Below are 19,251 nucleotides of genomic sequence, written 5' to 3'. Positions count from 1 at the left end.
GAAGGGATGCAAAAAATTTCTGAGGCTTTGTGACATCTCCTGTATATATTTTAAAAGAGGTAGATGATTTGTAAAGGAATCAAAGTGTAAAATTCACATTTGGGATTTCCTTTCAAATTTCAGGTTTGGGTTTGGTTCCCCAGGAAGAAGAATTAGCCCCAGCTTACTATTTCTGTGTCTCCCCCATAGTGTTGGTGGAGGTATATTGGAACCTCAAACAAATGCCTTTCTCCCCTGGATGACCCTGCTCAGTGGTAATTACCACAGTTTGGAAATAATGTGGAGAAAGCATTTTTCCTCTCAAAATAGGAAGAGAGGGATTCGTGAGGTAATTTGCAAGTAAATATGGTTGAGTCAGCGTTGTCAGAAAAAGAGATGTACTGCAAAGTGAAATTGCAAGACAACTGAAACTTAAGCACTAAAACTTTTTTTTTTTTTAATTTTAACCATTATGGGTAGAAATTTATCTAAACCATATTATTTCCCTGCCATATCAGAGTATATTTGTATTTCATTTAATCTGTTTTTGATGACATTTATAAAGTTTGCTGTTGTATAATATATCAGTGCTGCCCTAGAGGTTCACTCAGATTATGTAGGGATATTTGACCTAGTATCACTTGGTCCTATGCTTTTTAATATGTGACAGCTTTTTGAAAGTATTCTTTTGCTGTCTGGTGGGCTTAGTACTTCTCTCTGCAACCAGTCTGCTTACCTTTTAGCGGGTCCTCTTTCCTCTTCTGATTCTCTGCTTCTGATCTGCTAAATTTAAAAAGTGATTTATAAAAATGAGGGGAAATAAGGGACTCCCCTTTGAGTGAAATGTATGACCTTTGTGGCTTTTGGGGATGGGAGGCTATTCATAAACCTTTTTTATCTTCCTAGTTTTGGGCTTTATTATAGAGAAATAAAGTTATTGTGTAAAAACATCTCTACTTATAGGTGAAGCATAACTATTATTACAAAGTATTTATGGCCACATATAATATTTACAAAATGTAAATGGGATATATAAAAACCATACTAATTCTTTTTAAGCCTATAATCCTTGCATGTTCAGAAACAGTTAAGCAGTAATACCATGTGAGCTTACCTGCAAGAACCAGTCCATTAAGAATAATGATTTTTAACCATAGAAAAATTTTGCTAATCTTTAAATGTTTTGGGGAATTCACTGTATGTAATATAGGAGTGATTCACTGTTTGTGATCAGATTCTAATTTTAGACCATTACAAAGATTGTTGACTTTTGATAACTCCTAAATGGAATGCTTCATGCCTCTTCTTCTAGGTACCGTCCCCAATATCAGAACCCGAAGAAGAAAATGATCCTGATGGTCCCTGTGCTTTCAGGAGGCGGGCAGGATGCCAGTATTATGCTGTAAGAACTTTATTTTTTGTGGTGTTTTTGTGAACTGGAATTAACAGGTAACTCATGTCAAGGTGATTTAGTCTTGATCTAAAAATGGGAAGTCAATCAGCATTTTTTATTTAATATCCCCTATGCAGATACCAGTAAAAGATGTTCGAAGGTACTGAGTCCTTTCAAAGGAGATCAGAACCCTTTATTTGGAAATTGATAACTGCTCATATTTTAGAAATCTAGTTCACTTTGGGCTTTAACTATAACTTCAGCAGTTACGACAGCTACTCACTATGTCATTGCTGGAGTTAGGTGAGCCCAGAATCTCTAATGGAACCCTAGATGGCTGATGAGTGTTTATTGAAATTTACTTTTGGGCAAGCCCATCTTTTCCATACAAACCCAGTAAGTATCAAACATAAAGGAATCATTTTTAAACCTCCCCCATGGCAATCAATATATTGTCAAATAATTATATTCATAACTTTTTGTCCCACTTAGAAAATGCTTTGTGCTGTTAAGTCAAGTTTTGGTGCATATTATATCAAGGAATGACCCTCACTTCCAGATACTAAGGTTTCAAGTAAGGTGTAACGATGGAGTAGTGAGGATGGCTCTCATATATGGCTTTTGGAGACCTTTTGTCTTGTTGCATTATGGTAAACATATACACTTATAGCTTTTTCAGGGATGTGTGTGTGTGTGTGTGTGTATGTATTTAATGTAGGAGAGGTGTAGAGAATTGTTTATAAGTTATGTGTTTAAGAAAAAGGAGACAGAAAGTGGTAACATAGAAAAATAGAATGCTAGAAGAAATAGGAAGGCAAAGAAATGGACTGTATGTTCTTACAAGTAAAGAGGAAGTATGAATTTGACCCATGCATACCTTCTTGAGGTACAATTTTTACTCCAAAAAATTTCCTTCTAGTTTATCTCTGTAGGAAGTCTATAAATTACTAACTTCATTATCTCTACTTTTCTACATAAATGTTAAAAGCCACATTATTCTTTAAAGATATATTTCTTTTAAAATATAATATTATCTTAAATGTATTTGTAGTCATAAACTAAATTTAGTTTGAGTTATTTTGGTGAGTGAACTTTTAAGTCAGTTTTGTAGAATTTTACCTGGTTAATATTTAAACCCTGATTTTAAAGTTTTATATCTAAATTTTAATTGCTCTGCTAATGCTGTAGTTACTTTATTTTTATCATGATTTGACTTTTCTTCATTTCAGAATCATTCCATGAGGTTTTTAAAATTTTGTTTTTATTTATTTATTTATTTTTTGCAGCCTCGTTTGGACCAAACTAACCATTTGTTTGAAAATTCAGAATTGGTAGATTTGGATAAGTTGAGATACAGGCATTGCCTTACAATGCTCACAGTCCCGAGAAGATGTATAGGATTTGCAAGGAGGCGAATTGGCAGAGGTGGAAGGTAAACTATGTGTTTTGACCTGGTTTTTGTTTACAAGCTGGAAGGGAGGGTATAAAGAAAATGTTGTTAAGTTCTTCTAGGTAATATTTGGCTTTATATTGCTTTTCAGGGTCATAATGGACCGGATATCCACAGAACATGACCCAGTCCTGAAACAGATAGACCCTGAAATGCTGAATGGTTTTTCAAGCGCTTCCCAAACTATAGACTTTTCTTCTAATTTCTCTCGGACCAATGCTTCCAGTAAACATTGTGAAAATAGACTGTCCCTTTCTGAAATATTAAGCAATATCAGATCATGTCGACTACAGTGTTTCCAGCCAAGGCTACTAAATTTACAGGACAGTGATAGTGAAGAATGTACCTCAAGAAAACCAGGGCAGACTGTGAACAATAAAAGAGTTTCTGCAGCATCTGTAGCTTTATTGAACACCAGCAAGAATGGCATATCAGGTAAGTTGTCACTTTGTTAAAAGTATATCCTCTTCTCCTTAATTTTTCATTATCCACTAAATAGACTCTCAGGGTGAATTTTGAAGGTTTATTTTCATGATCCTACCGAGGAAAGGAACTTTATCTTAACCTATTACATTTTTTTTCCAACCTAAGAAACTAAACTCTATTATTGTGATTCACGTTTTAACCAAAATGTCCTAACTGATACCTATAAAACCACTGGCTTGTATTTTGAATGTGTGTGCCTGGTATGGTGAATGTGTAGGCACAATGCATAAGGAATTCCCTATGGGCAAAGTGGTTATAAGCTGCTGTCAGATCATCATAGCACAATACTGTCTGCTTTTGTTAAAGAAAATTTTCATTTTATTATATTAACTTTGCTTAAATGTAAGCATTGCTTCTCAGGAGTACCATTAAAAGTTTTCTTTCTGAAAAATGATTTTTAAAGAGGTTCCCTATGAATAGTTGTAATTTTGGTCTGATAACTTACCTCTCTAATTGAGATTGGAAAGTTTTTTTCCTCTTAAGAGACATTGTATTCAAATTAATATACATAGGCATTATAAAATAATGTATAACATCTAGAGGATCTAAAATGTAATCTTGATTTGTTTTCTTCTGTGGATAGTCTTCTCTTTATCACATGTATACAAGTATGTATAATTTATAAATGTCTTTGTAATGTATACATTGCAAAAAAATGCGTGGTATCCAGAGGCAAAGCTAGATGTGGCTTGACTTATACTATTGCTATTCTTTCTTTCTCTAAAATGTATATATTTCTAAATTATTTCCTAGATGGTGCATTTTCGTATGCAAAATTGTTATGTTAAACTTCTTCAAAGTGATTTTAAATCATTTTAGGTTGACATTTGGTCTCAATAGTGTTCCGTCTTTCTTAATTACTGAACTGTTTATTTTCAAACTTGACTTAGACATTTATCTATTTAAAGGTTGTTATGGAAAATTGGATTTGTTTGAATGATTGGAAGGTGGCATATCATTTCTCCAAATTAGTTGGTTAATTTTCTCCCAAACGAATTTAGGTAAGGAAAATGGCATCCCGTTATATAAAGTTCATGAGTCTGTGAAGTTTAATGACCTTTTGAAGCTCAAATGGATAAATACCTATTATGACTTGAGGTTGTAGGATTCTTAGAAATCTAAAAATAGTAGGAAGTTGACGAATATTAGGTCAAATCTTTTTTTGAGCCAACTCTAAGACATTGTTCAAATTATTTAACTTAACTAGAATTCCTGTACCAAAAATTACTCACAATAGCTTTTGCCAAAAAGTGAGTTTAAAAACATCATATATAGGCATTTATAATTAGATTTGACCATAGATTGAAGTTTTTCTCTACCAATGAATACCATAACAAAAAAGTGATTTTAATATGTTCCTTAAGTTGAATATGGCCAAATATTTGCAGCTTTCTACTGTACATTCCTGATACACTCCAGATCTATGTGACTCGGCTGTTTTCCAGAAAATGTTTGTTGCGCATGTTATTGTATCATCAGTACTCTGTATGTGTGGATTCAGAATGTAACGTAAATAATTCCATACAATCAGTTCTAGAATTTTATGACACTACCATATATCAGCATAAAATAAGCATTTAAAGTATTATTTTAGGCATTCATGCACTTCTCAGGGAACTTAAAATCACAAATATGCAATGCTAACATCATAGATAATAAGACTTTTTTTATTTTTGCCTTTCCCCTACCATCAGAAAAAAAATAGTAGTTTTGGTCTGTGTAATTTTTCCTGCCTTATGTTTATGTATGTTATGTAATGGTACTATGTCTCAACTTAGTACCATTTCTTTCTTCCCTTAAAAAAGTTCAAGGTTTAAGCAACAGCTAAGCTACATTAGAATCAGTGTTTTAGAATCAGGTCTTTCAAATATGTATTTAATTATTTATTACTAGAGTAAAGGATTTTGTTCAAGTTTTTTTCTCTGCTAACTATGACCCTCTAGTCATTGAGGCCACAAGGTGTTTTGTTTTTAACAAATTTCTTTTGTTTCAAAATATTAGGCACGGTGTATAAATTCATAATGAAACAAGTCTTTTTAACAACAGTTTTGTAAACAACTGAAAAGCTATGGCAGTATTTTTGTTTGTATGGGGCGCGCCATGTCGCATGCGGGACCTTAGTTCCCCTACCAGGGATCAAACCTGGTCCCACGGCAGTGAAAGTGCGGGGTCCTAACCACTGGATTGCCAGGGAGTTCTCCCGTGGCAGTTTTAAGTACCCACCTGTACCAGTTACATTCATTACATAGTTTCTCAGTTCTGGATAGATCATTTTAAGTGGATTCAGTTATAATTCAGTAAATACTGATAGAAATTCCTTTTCTACCTAAAGAAAAGGTTATAGGAATTTTTTTAAGTTATATTTTTATATTTGATGGACATGTACAAAAGAATTGAATCTTCATATATTTGGTTTCTTTTAATCTGTGTGTCTAACACTTTTGCCTTCTGCTTACTCTTTGTGGACTTGATCAGGAGAGCATGCATGTCTTTAAGAGTAATAGGACTGATATTCGTCAGTTACCTGGCAGAGAGTCAAGTACTGAATTTTCTGTTTCACAGCTGGGAAATCCTGGCAAATAAAGGGTTTAATCAGAAATAGAAGCCTGACATATATACACTATTGATACTATGTATAAAATAGATAACTAATAAGAACCTACTGTATAGCACAGGGAACTCTACTCAGTGCTCTGTGGTGACCTAAATGGGAAGGAAATCCAAAAAAGAGGGGATATGTATATGTATATACGTATATGTGTATGTATATACATATATGTATATGTATGTATGTGTATGTATATACGCATACGTATATGTATATATGTATACGTATAGCTGATTCTCTGCTGTACAGTAGAAACTAACACAACATTGTAAAGCAACTATACTCCAATAAAAATTTTAAAAATAAATAAATAATGGGGAAAAAAGAAATAGAAACCTGATATACTTGACAATAATATTTGTATCACAAGTTCCTTAGTTCTTTAAAAAAAAAAACCTTGAACTTGAGGACCAATGGCAAAGTATTTTCTTACTTTTATGTTGTTCTTAACCCAGTTAATGTTTTTCAAGTCATAATCTCTGTGTACTGAACATATTCTAATTATTATTTTCTATACGGTACTGAATGGACTTAAAGGGAAACAAATAGAACTGTGTGTCATAGTTATTAGTAAGAACTAAAGACTTCATTTAGTTAACTGTTAAATAAAAGTATGTTTTCTTAATTGAAAATCTCTTCTCAAAGAATAGAAGCAGGACAGAAAGGAAAGATAGATGTGCTGAACATGGCAAGTGGATAACCAAGGAAAATTAAGTTTATACATAATTATTTAGGATCTAATATATGCAAAGCACTATGTTAAGTGTTTAAAAGTTGCAGAGTTTTAGAAGACAATAATCCTTACCTTCAAGGAGCTTATACATGGATTATACATGACAGATATTATATTCTTTATATAAATAGGTGGTAAAGTTTTCAGTCATTTGAAACTGCAGTATTTATTCTTTTGAGACACTATTCTTAAATCCTAACCTTAAGCAAATATATTTCACATCTAAAAGTAGCATTGCTTGTTCAGACTTGAAGGGCCAGATTAATTTGCTTTTTTTTTTTTAGCATCTTTAAGGATTAATTTACTTTTAATCTTGGTTTAGACCAAAGTATGGTTGCAAGTTAACATGTTTTTTCTTTTCGTATTTGTATTGTATACTGGATAGATAGATACTAGCAACTCTTCTTGAAGCTTTTGACCAGATTCAAATATCTTAATATTACCAGTTTGTAAAATCAGCAACATTTTGGGCAGTTTTCCAAGAGAAATTCCTGGTTTTTAATTTTTCCAGTGTCTTTTCCCATTCTTTTTAAAATTGCCATAAAATGTTTGCAAGCATAAAAGTTTTAAGAAAGGTAAAACTATGTTTTTAACAACTAGCTAAGGTACTCACAAGGATTTATTTTTTTAGTTAGGGTCACTTCTAAGGGTGGGAAATGGATTCAGACTTCAGGAGTTTAAAAGATTTTAGTTTGACTGCTAAAGGAAATAATATTGAAATTTCAGTTATAACTATTTAGCTTGGATGTCGGAAGTTTAAATGGATCTTTAGTCTGTTTTCTTTATCTTCACATCTCCTTTGTTCCTCATTCCCCACCCCCTTCACCCTCTCACCTGCCATCTTCACCCTCATTATTATCCCCACAGTTTTTCAGTTTATTCATTAGTTACATTATAGGATGTGTAGTCCTGGACAGGTAATGTCGTCTTTCATGGATTGGAAGATTTGTCCTCAGAGTAGCTCCAGTGTTTTTATGTGAACTTTTACCTGATTCCTTGCTATGACCTAGAAGGTTTAAAATAGGATCTCTCTCCCCCTCCATATAGCCCCAGATCTAGCTTTTAAAACAAAAAAAAACTGCATATAGTCAGCATTGCTTCAACAAAGCATGTATTAAAACTTTTATAACAAAGACCTGCCTGGTAGGTGAAGAAGTGTTGAATAATATATTCATTTCGACTTTTAGATAATCTTTCCTACCACATTAGATGTTCTTCATTAAGCTACAAAAACTTGGTCTAAGCTAGTGTTTTTAAAAATTCATGGCTTCCCAAGAATAAATCATCTTAGCCCACTTTGAGAAACACTGCATTAAAAGTTAAAAGACTATTTTAAAAAGGCAGCAGGTACAAGCCCAAAAATCATATGTTTATATTCTGTTGTGGGGTGGTCATCCAGAAAATACAGAAGGTGTTTTGATTAGATTTTTCTTTTTATTAGTTTATCAATGAAACATCAATACAAAGTTGACAAATACTTGTAAAGATTTCACACATACTCAAGAATATATTCTCCGTGGGCCCAAGTTTAAGGAACAGTGATCTAGGGCTTTAGAATCAGTACAGCAGTGTAAAATCTAGTGGAGATACCTAGAGTATGTTTTTGATGGATCACTGTCAGATTATGAGAGGGAAAGGTGATGAGGGACCAACCTAGCAGAACCACCTTATAGGAACCACATGCCTGAAAGGTGAAGAAAGAAATGAGGGATACCTAAGATCTTTGAAAACAGAATCAACATTCTAAGGATGGTGACAAGTGTTCTAAGAAAAAGTACATGGATTCATCTGAGGAGTAAGTCAAACTGATAAACCCAAGATAGGTAAAGAGCCAGGTACAAAGAAAGCCAGAAAGGTTAGAGGCTTAGTGAAAAACAGACTGTCAGTTATATACACAAAATATTTAGAAATGCAAGTGTGTTATTAATGTACAGAATAACGTATTTGCATACGTAAAAGGGGAAATTCTGTAATATGTGACCTATTAGAATGTGTTACCCAGGGAGATTTGCAAAACTCCTTACTTAGGGAAAGGAACACTTCCTGTCTGTCTGGAATAGTGAAATATTGCCTTCACAAAGCAATCAGAGTGTGGTTACTTTTAAACTGACAGGACTTGGAGGTGTGGGGTAGGGGAGATGGATGACCAGCATGGATTTTACTTTTAAGCTAGCAACTCATGAGAGCAACTAGTAGAAAGAACTTGGCTTGGCCCTAAGCAAGAGAAGCAGATATCGTTTCTCTTTTCATACATTCCCACTTCCCCTTTATGCCACTACCACCCATCCATAGCTGGACCCCTATTCTGTATCTCATTCCTAAAGAGATTTCTTCACACTGTTAAGTATGACCTTTTCCTGGTGTTATTTTAATGCTTGCCTCTTGATAACTCAAAGCCAATGTAAGAAATAAATTTCTTATGGAAGTATTTCAGTAATTTATGAAAGGAAAAATAATTAGTGGAGAAGGTGCTTTCAATCGTATTACCATCCTCCACCTACTAGTAAGTCAACCCTGAAGGTGATAATTCAATACTGTGTCTGTGTCATTAAAACCATACATTTCTTACCACTTTCCACTCACCCTAACAAAATGAAAGAGGTCATTTAGGGAGGATGTTTTGTATGTGTTCCAATTCTGTGTCATGATTACTAATTGCTATTTTTGTCTAAAAGTGTTTAATGCTCTAGAAAATTCTGAATGGGGAACATAAGCATTTTTCAAGCACAAAACACCTTTTAGTAAAAAAAGAACTAGATGTCAAGAATGAATCCAACATGCTGAGCTTGTGGTGAGGGGGAAGAGGAAAAAAGTGAATGTAATATTTTAAGCATATCCATATTTTGGAATTAAGTTTTATATCAGTGGTTTTCAACTAATAACAGAATCAGGGATGAGAATTTTGGTATCAAAGTCAGCCTGAGTTTTAAAAAGTTAGGCAACACTTGAACATTAATTTGAGTAATTTCAGTTGCGTCTTGGTTGGGATTTTATGAGGTTTCTATGGGGAAAAGGATGGGGTTCCTGAGCAAATTAATGGTTTCAACAAGTCAGGGCAGTAAGTAGACATATCCCCCCAGAAAACAGGAAATTTTATTAGCATCCCTTTTTAATAGCTATATAAAGTGATCATCTTCTTATAAAAGCAAGTAGAATACCTCTAGTTGGCAACACTTTGTTAGCTAATGACTACTAACCAAAAGTAATTTTTTTTATTAAAAGAATACAATTTGTTCTTTCTAGTAATTTATATGTATACTTTATTCTGATTAGTAAGATTTTATAATTGTCTGACTTAAAAGCTTTTGGAAAAAGAAAGGATTCTCATTTCTCTCTCAATTTTTAAATAGCTACTAAAAGTGTATTCTCTTTATTTGGTTTATTCCTCACTTAAAATTAACCACTGTGACTTCTCACCTTTTCATCACAACATAAATCTTAGCTCTGGACAAACATAATGCTGAATGTGAGTGAGTAGACCATACATCAGATTCCAAGTCCATTTCTTTCGAATTGGTACGCTGTTTATACACATAGGACTTAAACAGATGTATTTGGGTTTAACTTAAGATTTTCCTTCCTGGCTTTGTATCTAATAAACTATTTTTCATCTCTCCCAAGGTTTTCAAACCGCTGGAAATTCATGAATACTTCACATTTTCATTTCATTTTGAAGATTTTAAATTTAGAATTAAATTTTTTTTTCATCCAAAAATAGAATACTTGCAGTGAACTTAACATGTGCAAAGAAAGACATTTGATTTTGTTGGTAATTCAGTAAGATAACTAATGTGTACTTCAAATATACAGGTAATAGTAAAATTTTAGCGTGAGCACTATCATAGGCCCAGTTTTTTTAATCTTCTAAAAATAAAATTGCTATCTCAGAACTGTTTTTTCCTGATAGTCCAGTACTAATTTTAATGATAACATTGTAGAACAGAAATGAAGGTATATATAAAGCTTTGTCCATCTCTGGGGCCTAATTCCTTTTTCATAGAAAATAAGCTGTACTTTGCATAACTTGTTATATGTCTAATTTACCATCAAAATTTTTTTTTAAATTTCTCATTTATGATCCTACTAAATGGAGAACTTGGGGACCGGGGCTAGTTACGTAACATAGGTTGAAGGTATAGTCTCCTATCTAAACTCCTTCAGGTCATATAGACTAGATAGCTAGATTACATTTAAAGGTTGGCTCATATTAGTTGGTGTTTCTTTATATGTATCTTTTCTTCCCAACTACACTGTAGGAGTTTATAGCAGGGACCCTCTTTTTAATTTATTTTTTCCCTGTATTCATTCTTAACTCTTAATGCAGCACTTTTCGTCATAGATAGTAAATACTTGTTGATTAAGTGAAATAGTTGGGAGAGAGGAAAGAAAGCAATAAAGAAAAATAGAGTAAAATTACTCTAGTAGTACATGTATTCTGATGTGATTTAATGTTTTGTGACTCTAGTAACATACTGACTTCTGTGGAGATAGCTTTGTGTCCTCTAAATCAGTTTATCAGTGATCTCCTTAAATATCAGTGGTGAATGAAAGTTTGTTTACATTTCTTTGAAAAAAGTGTTTCTTATTGTAACTTTTTCTTAAGTAATTTTTTAAATAAAAGTTTTAAATGTCTTTATTTGACATTTAGTAACTTTTAACAGTTGGTAACAGCATAGTTGATTACATCCGAGGATGCTGAACACTTCTCTGATTTCCAGCCCATGTTTTCATAGATAGGACTTATTTTAGACATCAAATCTATTGGCTTAAACTATGGTTTAAGTCTGAATAGAAGGGAGAATCCTTATATTTGAACTACGTTATACACTAAAATCTACATATAGGCACTTTTTTAGCATGTGATATTAGAAGGTCATAGATATTAGCATAAGCCACTTTGGCTGAAAGATCTGTTGTTTTTATTCAGTTCTTTGCTGCTGATGTATATTGTGATTTGAAATTGCTTTTCATCTTAATCGTGGAATAACTTCATATTGTATTCTACTTGTGTTGTTAAAGGTACTTTAAAACATACGTATTTCTAAAATTAGTGTCCTTTTCCAGTGACAGGGGGTATCACAGAAGAGCAATTTCAGACTCATCAACAGCAGTTAGTTCAAATGCAAAGGCAGCAACTTGCTCAGCTTCAGCAGAAACAGCAATCTCAGCATTCCTCGCAACAGACACATCCAAAAGCACAGGTAAACCTGTCTTTTAATCATGGTTATGTCTATTCCTTTCTTTCATAATTATGTCTTTTTTTGAAAATTTTAGTCAGGTCACAGAAGATAACCTTGTCATTACCACTCTTGATTCTGGAGATCAAACCTAAGTGTCTTTTCAGTTAATTTACATAATTTTAAGTGACTAGTTTATATTTTATGAGAGGAGCACTAGAGCCAAATATTAGTATTTTTAATTTAGGAAAGAAATAAGTACATATTTTTATTTTAGAAGGGTTATTAAGAATTCATAGAAGTAATTATATTCTCTTAGAACCATCATCGCCCACCCCTACTCCCCCAGAAATATTTTTGTCAAGGATATGACTATCCTAACTCCTTCCTAACCTGTGCATTTAAGTGCCATGTGAACGTGCCCCATGAGCTGAGAGGTAATTGTCTCGACTTGTGCCATAAATCCAGACAACATAGCCCTTTGCCTATTTGAATCACATTTCCCTGAAGAAAAAAAAATTGCCACTAGGTGAGGTTTTCCTAGGCACCATTAAATGATTGACAGTTGGGATAAGAGTAAAAACACCTTATAAAACTGTATTGCCAGAAGAAAAAAAGCCCTGCCAACACCTTGATATGAGCCTGTAAGACTGATTTTGGACTTCTGGCCTCCAGAACTGTTTGAGAATAAACTTACGTTGTTTAAGCCACTAAAAAGCTGTTAGTAACAGCTAAGCAGTTTAATACAGAATCAAAAGGAATATGACCATTAAAATTGCCTTTGTTTGCCTTTTCTGAATCTCAGGTATGTCCAACCTACTGAAACATTAGGCTAAGACACAGTTTTACATTGGGACAAAAATGACTGTTAGTCATCTCTGTTATTTCATTTTGCCCATAGTATGTAGACTGTCAAGTATTTTTAAAGGCATTCATTAACACTTATTAGCAAAATGAATAGGGCATTAAAGGTTTGGGTTGTTTACTACCCTAGCTCTTTCTCATAAATAATTGCTTCCCAGTTTTTAGTCGCTTTCCTGTTTCATATGATGAAAATAGCCTATCGAGTCCTAGATCTCTTAACCTAAACACCTATAACTGTTCAAGATGAAAAAGGCAGCAGCCTCTTGAGTTTGCTCATTTCTTAACATGTTTGTGAACTCATGTCTAAAAAGCTGAGAGTTTAATTTTGTTTATTGTATAGGGCTCAAGCACCTCTGACTGTATGTCTAAAACACTTGACTCAGCCAGCGCCCATTTTGCTGCATCTGCGGTGGTCAGTGCACCTGTTCCAAGTCGCAGTGAGGTAACCAAGGAACAGAACACTGGCCACAACAACATAAACGGTGTAGTCCAGCCTTCAGGTAAGCCTGTTGTTTCATGTGATACTTACTAGCTCAAAGTTGCAACTCAGTGATTTGAGGTATGGTTTTTGGTTTTCAAATCCAAGGGAAAACATCGTACAAGAAATCAATCTGGACTCTTCATAATATCTGTGGATATGTATGGTGGAATAGCTGGATGTTTTCTAGAATTCACATAGAGCCTGCTCCCTGTTTCCTCCCACACCCACTGGATTCCTACCTATGTAACACTTCACCCTGCCTCGTTTTATCCACATACTGTCAGTTGCCTCACATCTTAGGCAACACATCGAGCTAATTGCTAACCATCATCGTTGAATCATTTGTACATTTATAAAAAGGTGAAATACAATTTATCAGTAAATTGGAAATTAGGTTTACCTTCCCAGTCTTACATACTCACAGGCCTGCTTTCTCTGACTCCTCCTCATGAAATACAATATTGCTGTGAACGTATTTCTGCTGCTTACTACCGAGTCCTCAAAGATTTGCTGTTCCTATCAACCCTCAACTACTGCTCAGACCCTAGGGTTTTCCTCTTGCTTTTACATATACCCATGATTGTGATTGCCCTTCCTTACTGATGTTCTTGCATGTGTACATTCTAATGGAAGTCCAACCTTCATCTACACCTGCCCTCGATCTCCAGAGAGGAGCTCTCTGTCCTATTATACAGTTTCCAAATATGGAGGCAGGACAATACTTTGCAAACCCTTTTGTGTAGGCTAGTAGAAAGAGGGTGTCTTTGGGGTTGAAACAGGTGAATATGTTACCAATCAGAAGGTCTCTTTGGAGAGGCCGTTATGTGGAAGGTTAATTTGGTATTTAACTAGATTACAAATGTTTGCATTTCTCTTTATTTTTAAGCTCCTAATTTTTTAAAAAGTTTAATGTCTCATGACTTGAATGGAACGATTTTTTTTTTTCCTTCTCCTTCAGGAACCTCTAAAACATTATACTCCACCAACATGGCTTTATCATCCAGCCCAGGGATTTCAGCTGTACAACTTGTAAGGACAGTTGGCCACACCACTACAAACCACTTAATCCCAGCATTGTGCACAAGCAGTCCTCAAACACTTCCCATGAACAATTCCTGCCTGACAAATGCAGTGCACCTCAATAACGTCAGTGTTGTTTCTCCAGTCAATGTGCATATCAATACACGGACTTCAGCACCATCGCCAACAGCCTTAAAACTTGCCACAGTTGCTGCCAGTATGGACAGAGTGCCAAAGGTTACTCCTAGCAGTGCCATCAGCAGCATAGCAAGGTGTGTGTGTGTGTGTGTGTGTGTGTGTGTGTGTTTCAAGTATCATTCTGTCCCTTTCTGCTATCCTGTGGGAGGAAAGATACTTTTTTTTTTTTTTAACTGCTCAAGCAATAGATGTCTTGTCAATTGATTGACTTGCTTTTCAACAGATACTGAATATCTGCTTAGTCTAAAGCTCTGTGACCTAGATCATTTGTTTGAGGTCACTGGTAGGATGTTTAAATGCCAATCAGAACTGTAAAAAAAAAAAGGAAAAAAAACCCACATCAACTTGGGAACCATCAAACTGAAATAATACATCAGTCTATTTTAGAAGCTTAATTTATTCTTCTATTACTTCTTTGTAGTGTAGACAGTCCAGAAGGCTAGAGTTGTTATTAGCTTCCAGAGCTTTAGTTTTCAAATCAAAATTTGTATTTTCTTCAGTATTATACACAAAGGGAAAGTAAATTAATCTATGTATATTTTAAAATTGAGAATATTCTGAAATTAACTAAATCCATGATAATGTATTTCAGATTTTTTCTTTCTGTGACACTAATGCGTGAGAATAAAAAAAATTGATTTGCACGGATTAATAACTACATGACCTTAAACCTGTAAAATTAAATTATAGTAGAAAATAATTTAAGTAATATTGTGCTCCAAATGATTATTCTTTTTGAGCATCATATGCTCCATCTATTGTAAAAACACTTGGATTGTCATATGTTATATATTTCATAAGTAATTTATCATTGGCTTCTACTGAAATAGTGTGTTAAATTACTGTCTTTCCTAAGTAAATAGTTATAATCAAGTTCTTAGGAATTACTAGGATTTTTTAGCTGAAGAAAACTTTTCCTCATTCCTGTATAGAAATTATAAAAATGGGAGATGTTCTTCTGCAATATGTGTTTTGTTTTAATTACATAAAAATGTATCTATAAATACTAAGTGATACACATCATATTCTAGAGAGTATTAATGTTTATTTTACTCTTTGCCTTATTATAGAGAGAACCATGAACCAGAAAGATTGGGTTTAAATGGAATAGCAGAGACAACAGTAGCTATGGAAGTGACATAACCTAAAACATGTGGCTTTGACCTGTGCTGATGGTGTGCAGTCATTCATATTCCAGCTGAATGCAAAAGGCGACACTCTGTGGATCACAGAGCGTAACAATGGACCTAAATGGACTAGAGTATATCGGATGTTAAATCGATATATGATGTATATTTTGTAAAATTGGGAAAATCACTACCTTGTAATATAGTTTATTTGTATCATCAATATTATTTCTGTTACTTGAATAGTAGATATTCATCATCATGCTTTTGCACTTGAATTTGCAACTGAATGGATTTTAAAAAATAATTCTTTAATGGGATCATGAGCATGAAATGGGATCCTGCATCACTTGTTTTAACTATTTATTTTGCCATGTTTACATTTTGTATCTTGTAAAAATAAATCCAACTTTGTGTCTAAAAAGTTAAAGATTCATAGCTAGGAAATGAAATTCTTGTAATTTTTTTCTAAAGGAACTGTAAAGTTTTCACTTGGTTCATTTTGTTTCACAATTTGACTAGATGGAATTTTTGGTAAATACTTTAGTGGCATTTCACTGTCAAATATGAAGTTCAAGGCAAAATAGTATTTTCTATTACTGTGCAGGGGAAAGGGATGGATCGATACATGCAAATTTAATGTAGTAACTCACTTTTCCATATATTTTGAATGTATATTTCTATTTATAATACCAGTTTATAAAAAATGATTACACAGAAAAAAGGACTAGGAAAAATTATGCATCTAGCACATTTAAACTGTGCAGGTATGAACATTTTTCAAGGATTACATTGTATCTGAAGACTGCATATTTTAACTGGCTTTACCTGTACCACACCACATAAAGGATATTTTGCCAGGTATGTACTGCATTGTGTGATTGCAGTAACCATTGGAGGTCTAGATATCGAGCCATCCCGGGTGCTGGGAGGGGGGGGTCGTGGCAAGATTTTGTCTTTTCAGTTTTGGAGAGGTTTCCTGTGGCTACAAGGCAAGTAACGGGTTGGAAAACGTCTGACTGTAAGCGTTGGACACCTTCACAGTGTAGTGTTTTAGTGACTTTTTTTATACGGTTCTTGTATATTAGATACGTGTAGTGGTGTTTCAGAATGTTTGTTTATGCACTAGTTCAGACAACTTTCCCTGTTACTTGTTCTTGATAAGTGAAAACTGCAGGGAAATAAAAATACATATCAAAACATGGACATGCTGCATATGTGTTTATTTCACAATGTGCACACAGTATAAGTTAAAGCTTAAGGGAGATGATAGCACTTAACAGCACTTTTCATTTTCACAGTGCTTTCCAAGCATTAATGAAAAGAATTATAAGAAGCTCGTCTGTGGGCACTATTGGGTTTCAGATAATCCAATATAAACTACCTTTGATATGAAAAGTTCTTAAAATATTTTACAGAATGTAAGTAATTTGCAGTATAACATTCATTGAAATCTCATAAATGAGCCTCATTTTATAAATAAAAGTTTAGAGTAGAATTATATTGCAAGGGGTTTTGTCAAGTAAGTACTGGGAAATGTAAATATTTTTAATGAATATGATTAAAACCATTTCAAACTTCATAATTTTATACTTTACATTTTTTATATCTGCAGTCCTGAAAGTTGTAAATTGATATGTCAGTTGATTTAATGGACCAGGGTTTCTGCTGAGAGTGGTTTTCATTCAGGTCCTGAATATGTAAAGCAATTTATGGTCAAAACCATAGGAAAAAATAAATTTAATTTCTTCATTGGTTGTGACCTGATAGGATCCATGCTCGTTTCTTCCATACTACCTCTGGAGTTACTCATTGCTGATGATATAAAGAAAATAATTTTGATTTGATATGTAGTATGACTGTGTTCATTCTGCTTTTAGTTGGATGTATCTCCTTGCTATTAAGAACTCAAAACAACTTTAGTGCCGATTCCGGAGAAAGGTTTTTATTTCCATTTTACTGAAGTAAAGCATGAAGCAAATTTGCCTTGTGATACACATGTTATAAATAATATAAGTAAAACAAAGAACTGTATTTGTACAGTTTCTGGAGATGTGGCAAATCCAGAATTCATCAAAAACTGATCACCAGTTTGGTTTTTTGTTTTTGTTTTTTAAGTAAAATAGAAAAATTAAGTCTTCCATATCTTGGTGATAGTAACTGTTTCACAGATTTCAGTCACTTGCACACACATTTTTCCAGTGCTTTTCAAGAACTTAGGTGACATATTTGTTTTTGCATTATTAAATTGAAGAGTTTATTTTTGCACAGATCCTCCACTGGACAATACCACCATTTCTTGGTTTTTCTGGTGAAACTAATATTGGTACTTGTAGTTCAGTAAGCTTCTAGAGTCCTTGGAGTGTGTTTTTTGATGGGGTGGTTTGTTTGTTTTAAACAAAGGGGTAACTTTCATGTGCTGGGATATCTTGTAATTGAGTATAGGTAAAAATAGTTACTAATTGTATTTTTCTGCCTTTCTAAAGAGAGTGCCCTTTTTTTCTCCTGGTAATTCAAGATCATCATTATGATTAATATTAAGATAAAGCTCTAAGTATATTTGAAGATGTGTTACATATCTTCCTTTTGCAGAAGACCAAGGGAAAAATTAAAATATCTGGAGGACACATTTAAAAAATATATACAGAAAATAAATAAATAAAAAATATATACAGTACACACACACATTCTGTCTTCTAAAAAAATGTTAAATAGGGTATTTGCAACTGTGCCTAGTGGGGTTTTTTTGTTTGTTGTTTATTGCCAGGGTTGTTTTTTGGGGAGGCAGGGGGAGAGTAGTAAGAAGTAGTAACATTTCAGAAATTGCTCCATAGTGTGTACTGCTGTATTTGACTATAATGCTGTATTTCAAACAAATTTTATTGACCTGTATGTACACCTTCGACTGAAAGGTTTTGTTGTCCCTTCACTAACTTGACAAACTATTACATTTCAAAAGGTTAAGGGTATCTCAAGTAATTCTGATTATTATGTTCTGTAGCAAAAGAGTTGTTTTTCTTTTAACCACAGCATGATCACAGCAAGCATCGTGGAGCATGTCGAGTTCTCTCTCGGTGACATTTTTCATTTAGTCCTAACAATTGTGTAAAGTACTATCATTTTTCCCATTTTACAGGTCAGGAAAATGAAGTTTAGAGAAGTTAGGTAACTTGCCTTATGTCACACAGCTAAGTTACTGAGCCAGGAATTAAATTCGGGTAGTCACCACACTTTTAACCACTGCCTCCCATCTTTAATGTGAAAGAAGTACCACCTTCAAAGGGTACTTATTGTACTTCTCAGTCCACTTATTGACAGCATCTGTGTAGCAGAGTTTTAAATTTCATCTAGAAAACAACCTCCTCCACTCTTAACACCATCAGGCAATTAATGTTTGTTTTTTGCTTCCCAGACTGAGTGCATTAGATCCACCTGTGGCTTCTAGCCATCCATCAATCAAACCCAGCCCTATCAGTTTATCCTCCTCTGTCTGCCAGACCTAGCCGGTAAGTGCTAAAGCTCTCAACCAGCACAAAGCTTTGGAAGCTGGGTCTGGGCCAGGACGTGGCTGAGTTTAGCCCTTTCTGGACCTTGGTTTCCCCATCTGTAAGATGAGCAATTTCCTAAAACTCTAGAAAGGAGACCACCCTGCCAAGCTTGGTGCAGGTGTACATGTGGCCCGTGTGTCATTGATTTCTCACCAAGGAAGTAAATGATGTGGGAGCTAAGGCTGAG

The 19,251-nt window shown here is 34.0% G+C and overlaps 1 protein-coding gene across 1 annotated transcript in view; it reads left to right on the top strand.

Annotated features, from left to right (window-relative positions):
• Positions 1-16,722, top strand: part of EPC2 (enhancer of polycomb 2) — a 106,990-nt gene extending 90,268 nt beyond the window's left edge. The window contains exons 8-14 of the mRNA XM_024756261.1: positions 1,292-1,381; positions 2,659-2,804; positions 2,914-3,257; positions 11,714-11,850; positions 13,031-13,190; positions 14,130-14,463; positions 15,460-16,722. Of these exons, the coding sequence (XP_024612029.1) occupies positions 1,292-1,381; positions 2,659-2,804; positions 2,914-3,257; positions 11,714-11,850; positions 13,031-13,190; positions 14,130-14,463; positions 15,460-15,532 (1,284 nt within the window). The 3' untranslated portion in view covers positions 15,533-16,722. The remainder of the gene's footprint in view (positions 1-1,291; positions 1,382-2,658; positions 2,805-2,913; positions 3,258-11,713; positions 11,851-13,030; positions 13,191-14,129; positions 14,464-15,459) is intronic.
• The last annotated feature ends 2,529 nt before the right edge of the window (positions 16,723-19,251 follow it).

Source organism: Neophocaena asiaeorientalis, unplaced genomic scaffold (genome assembly GCF_003031525.2).
Source record: "Neophocaena asiaeorientalis asiaeorientalis breed wild unplaced genomic scaffold, Neophocaena_asiaeorientalis_V1.1 scaffold447, whole genome shotgun sequence".
Lineage (NCBI taxonomy): Eukaryota > Metazoa > Chordata > Mammalia > Artiodactyla > Phocoenidae > Neophocaena > Neophocaena asiaeorientalis.
This window is presented reverse-complemented; position numbering and strand designations above follow the sequence as displayed.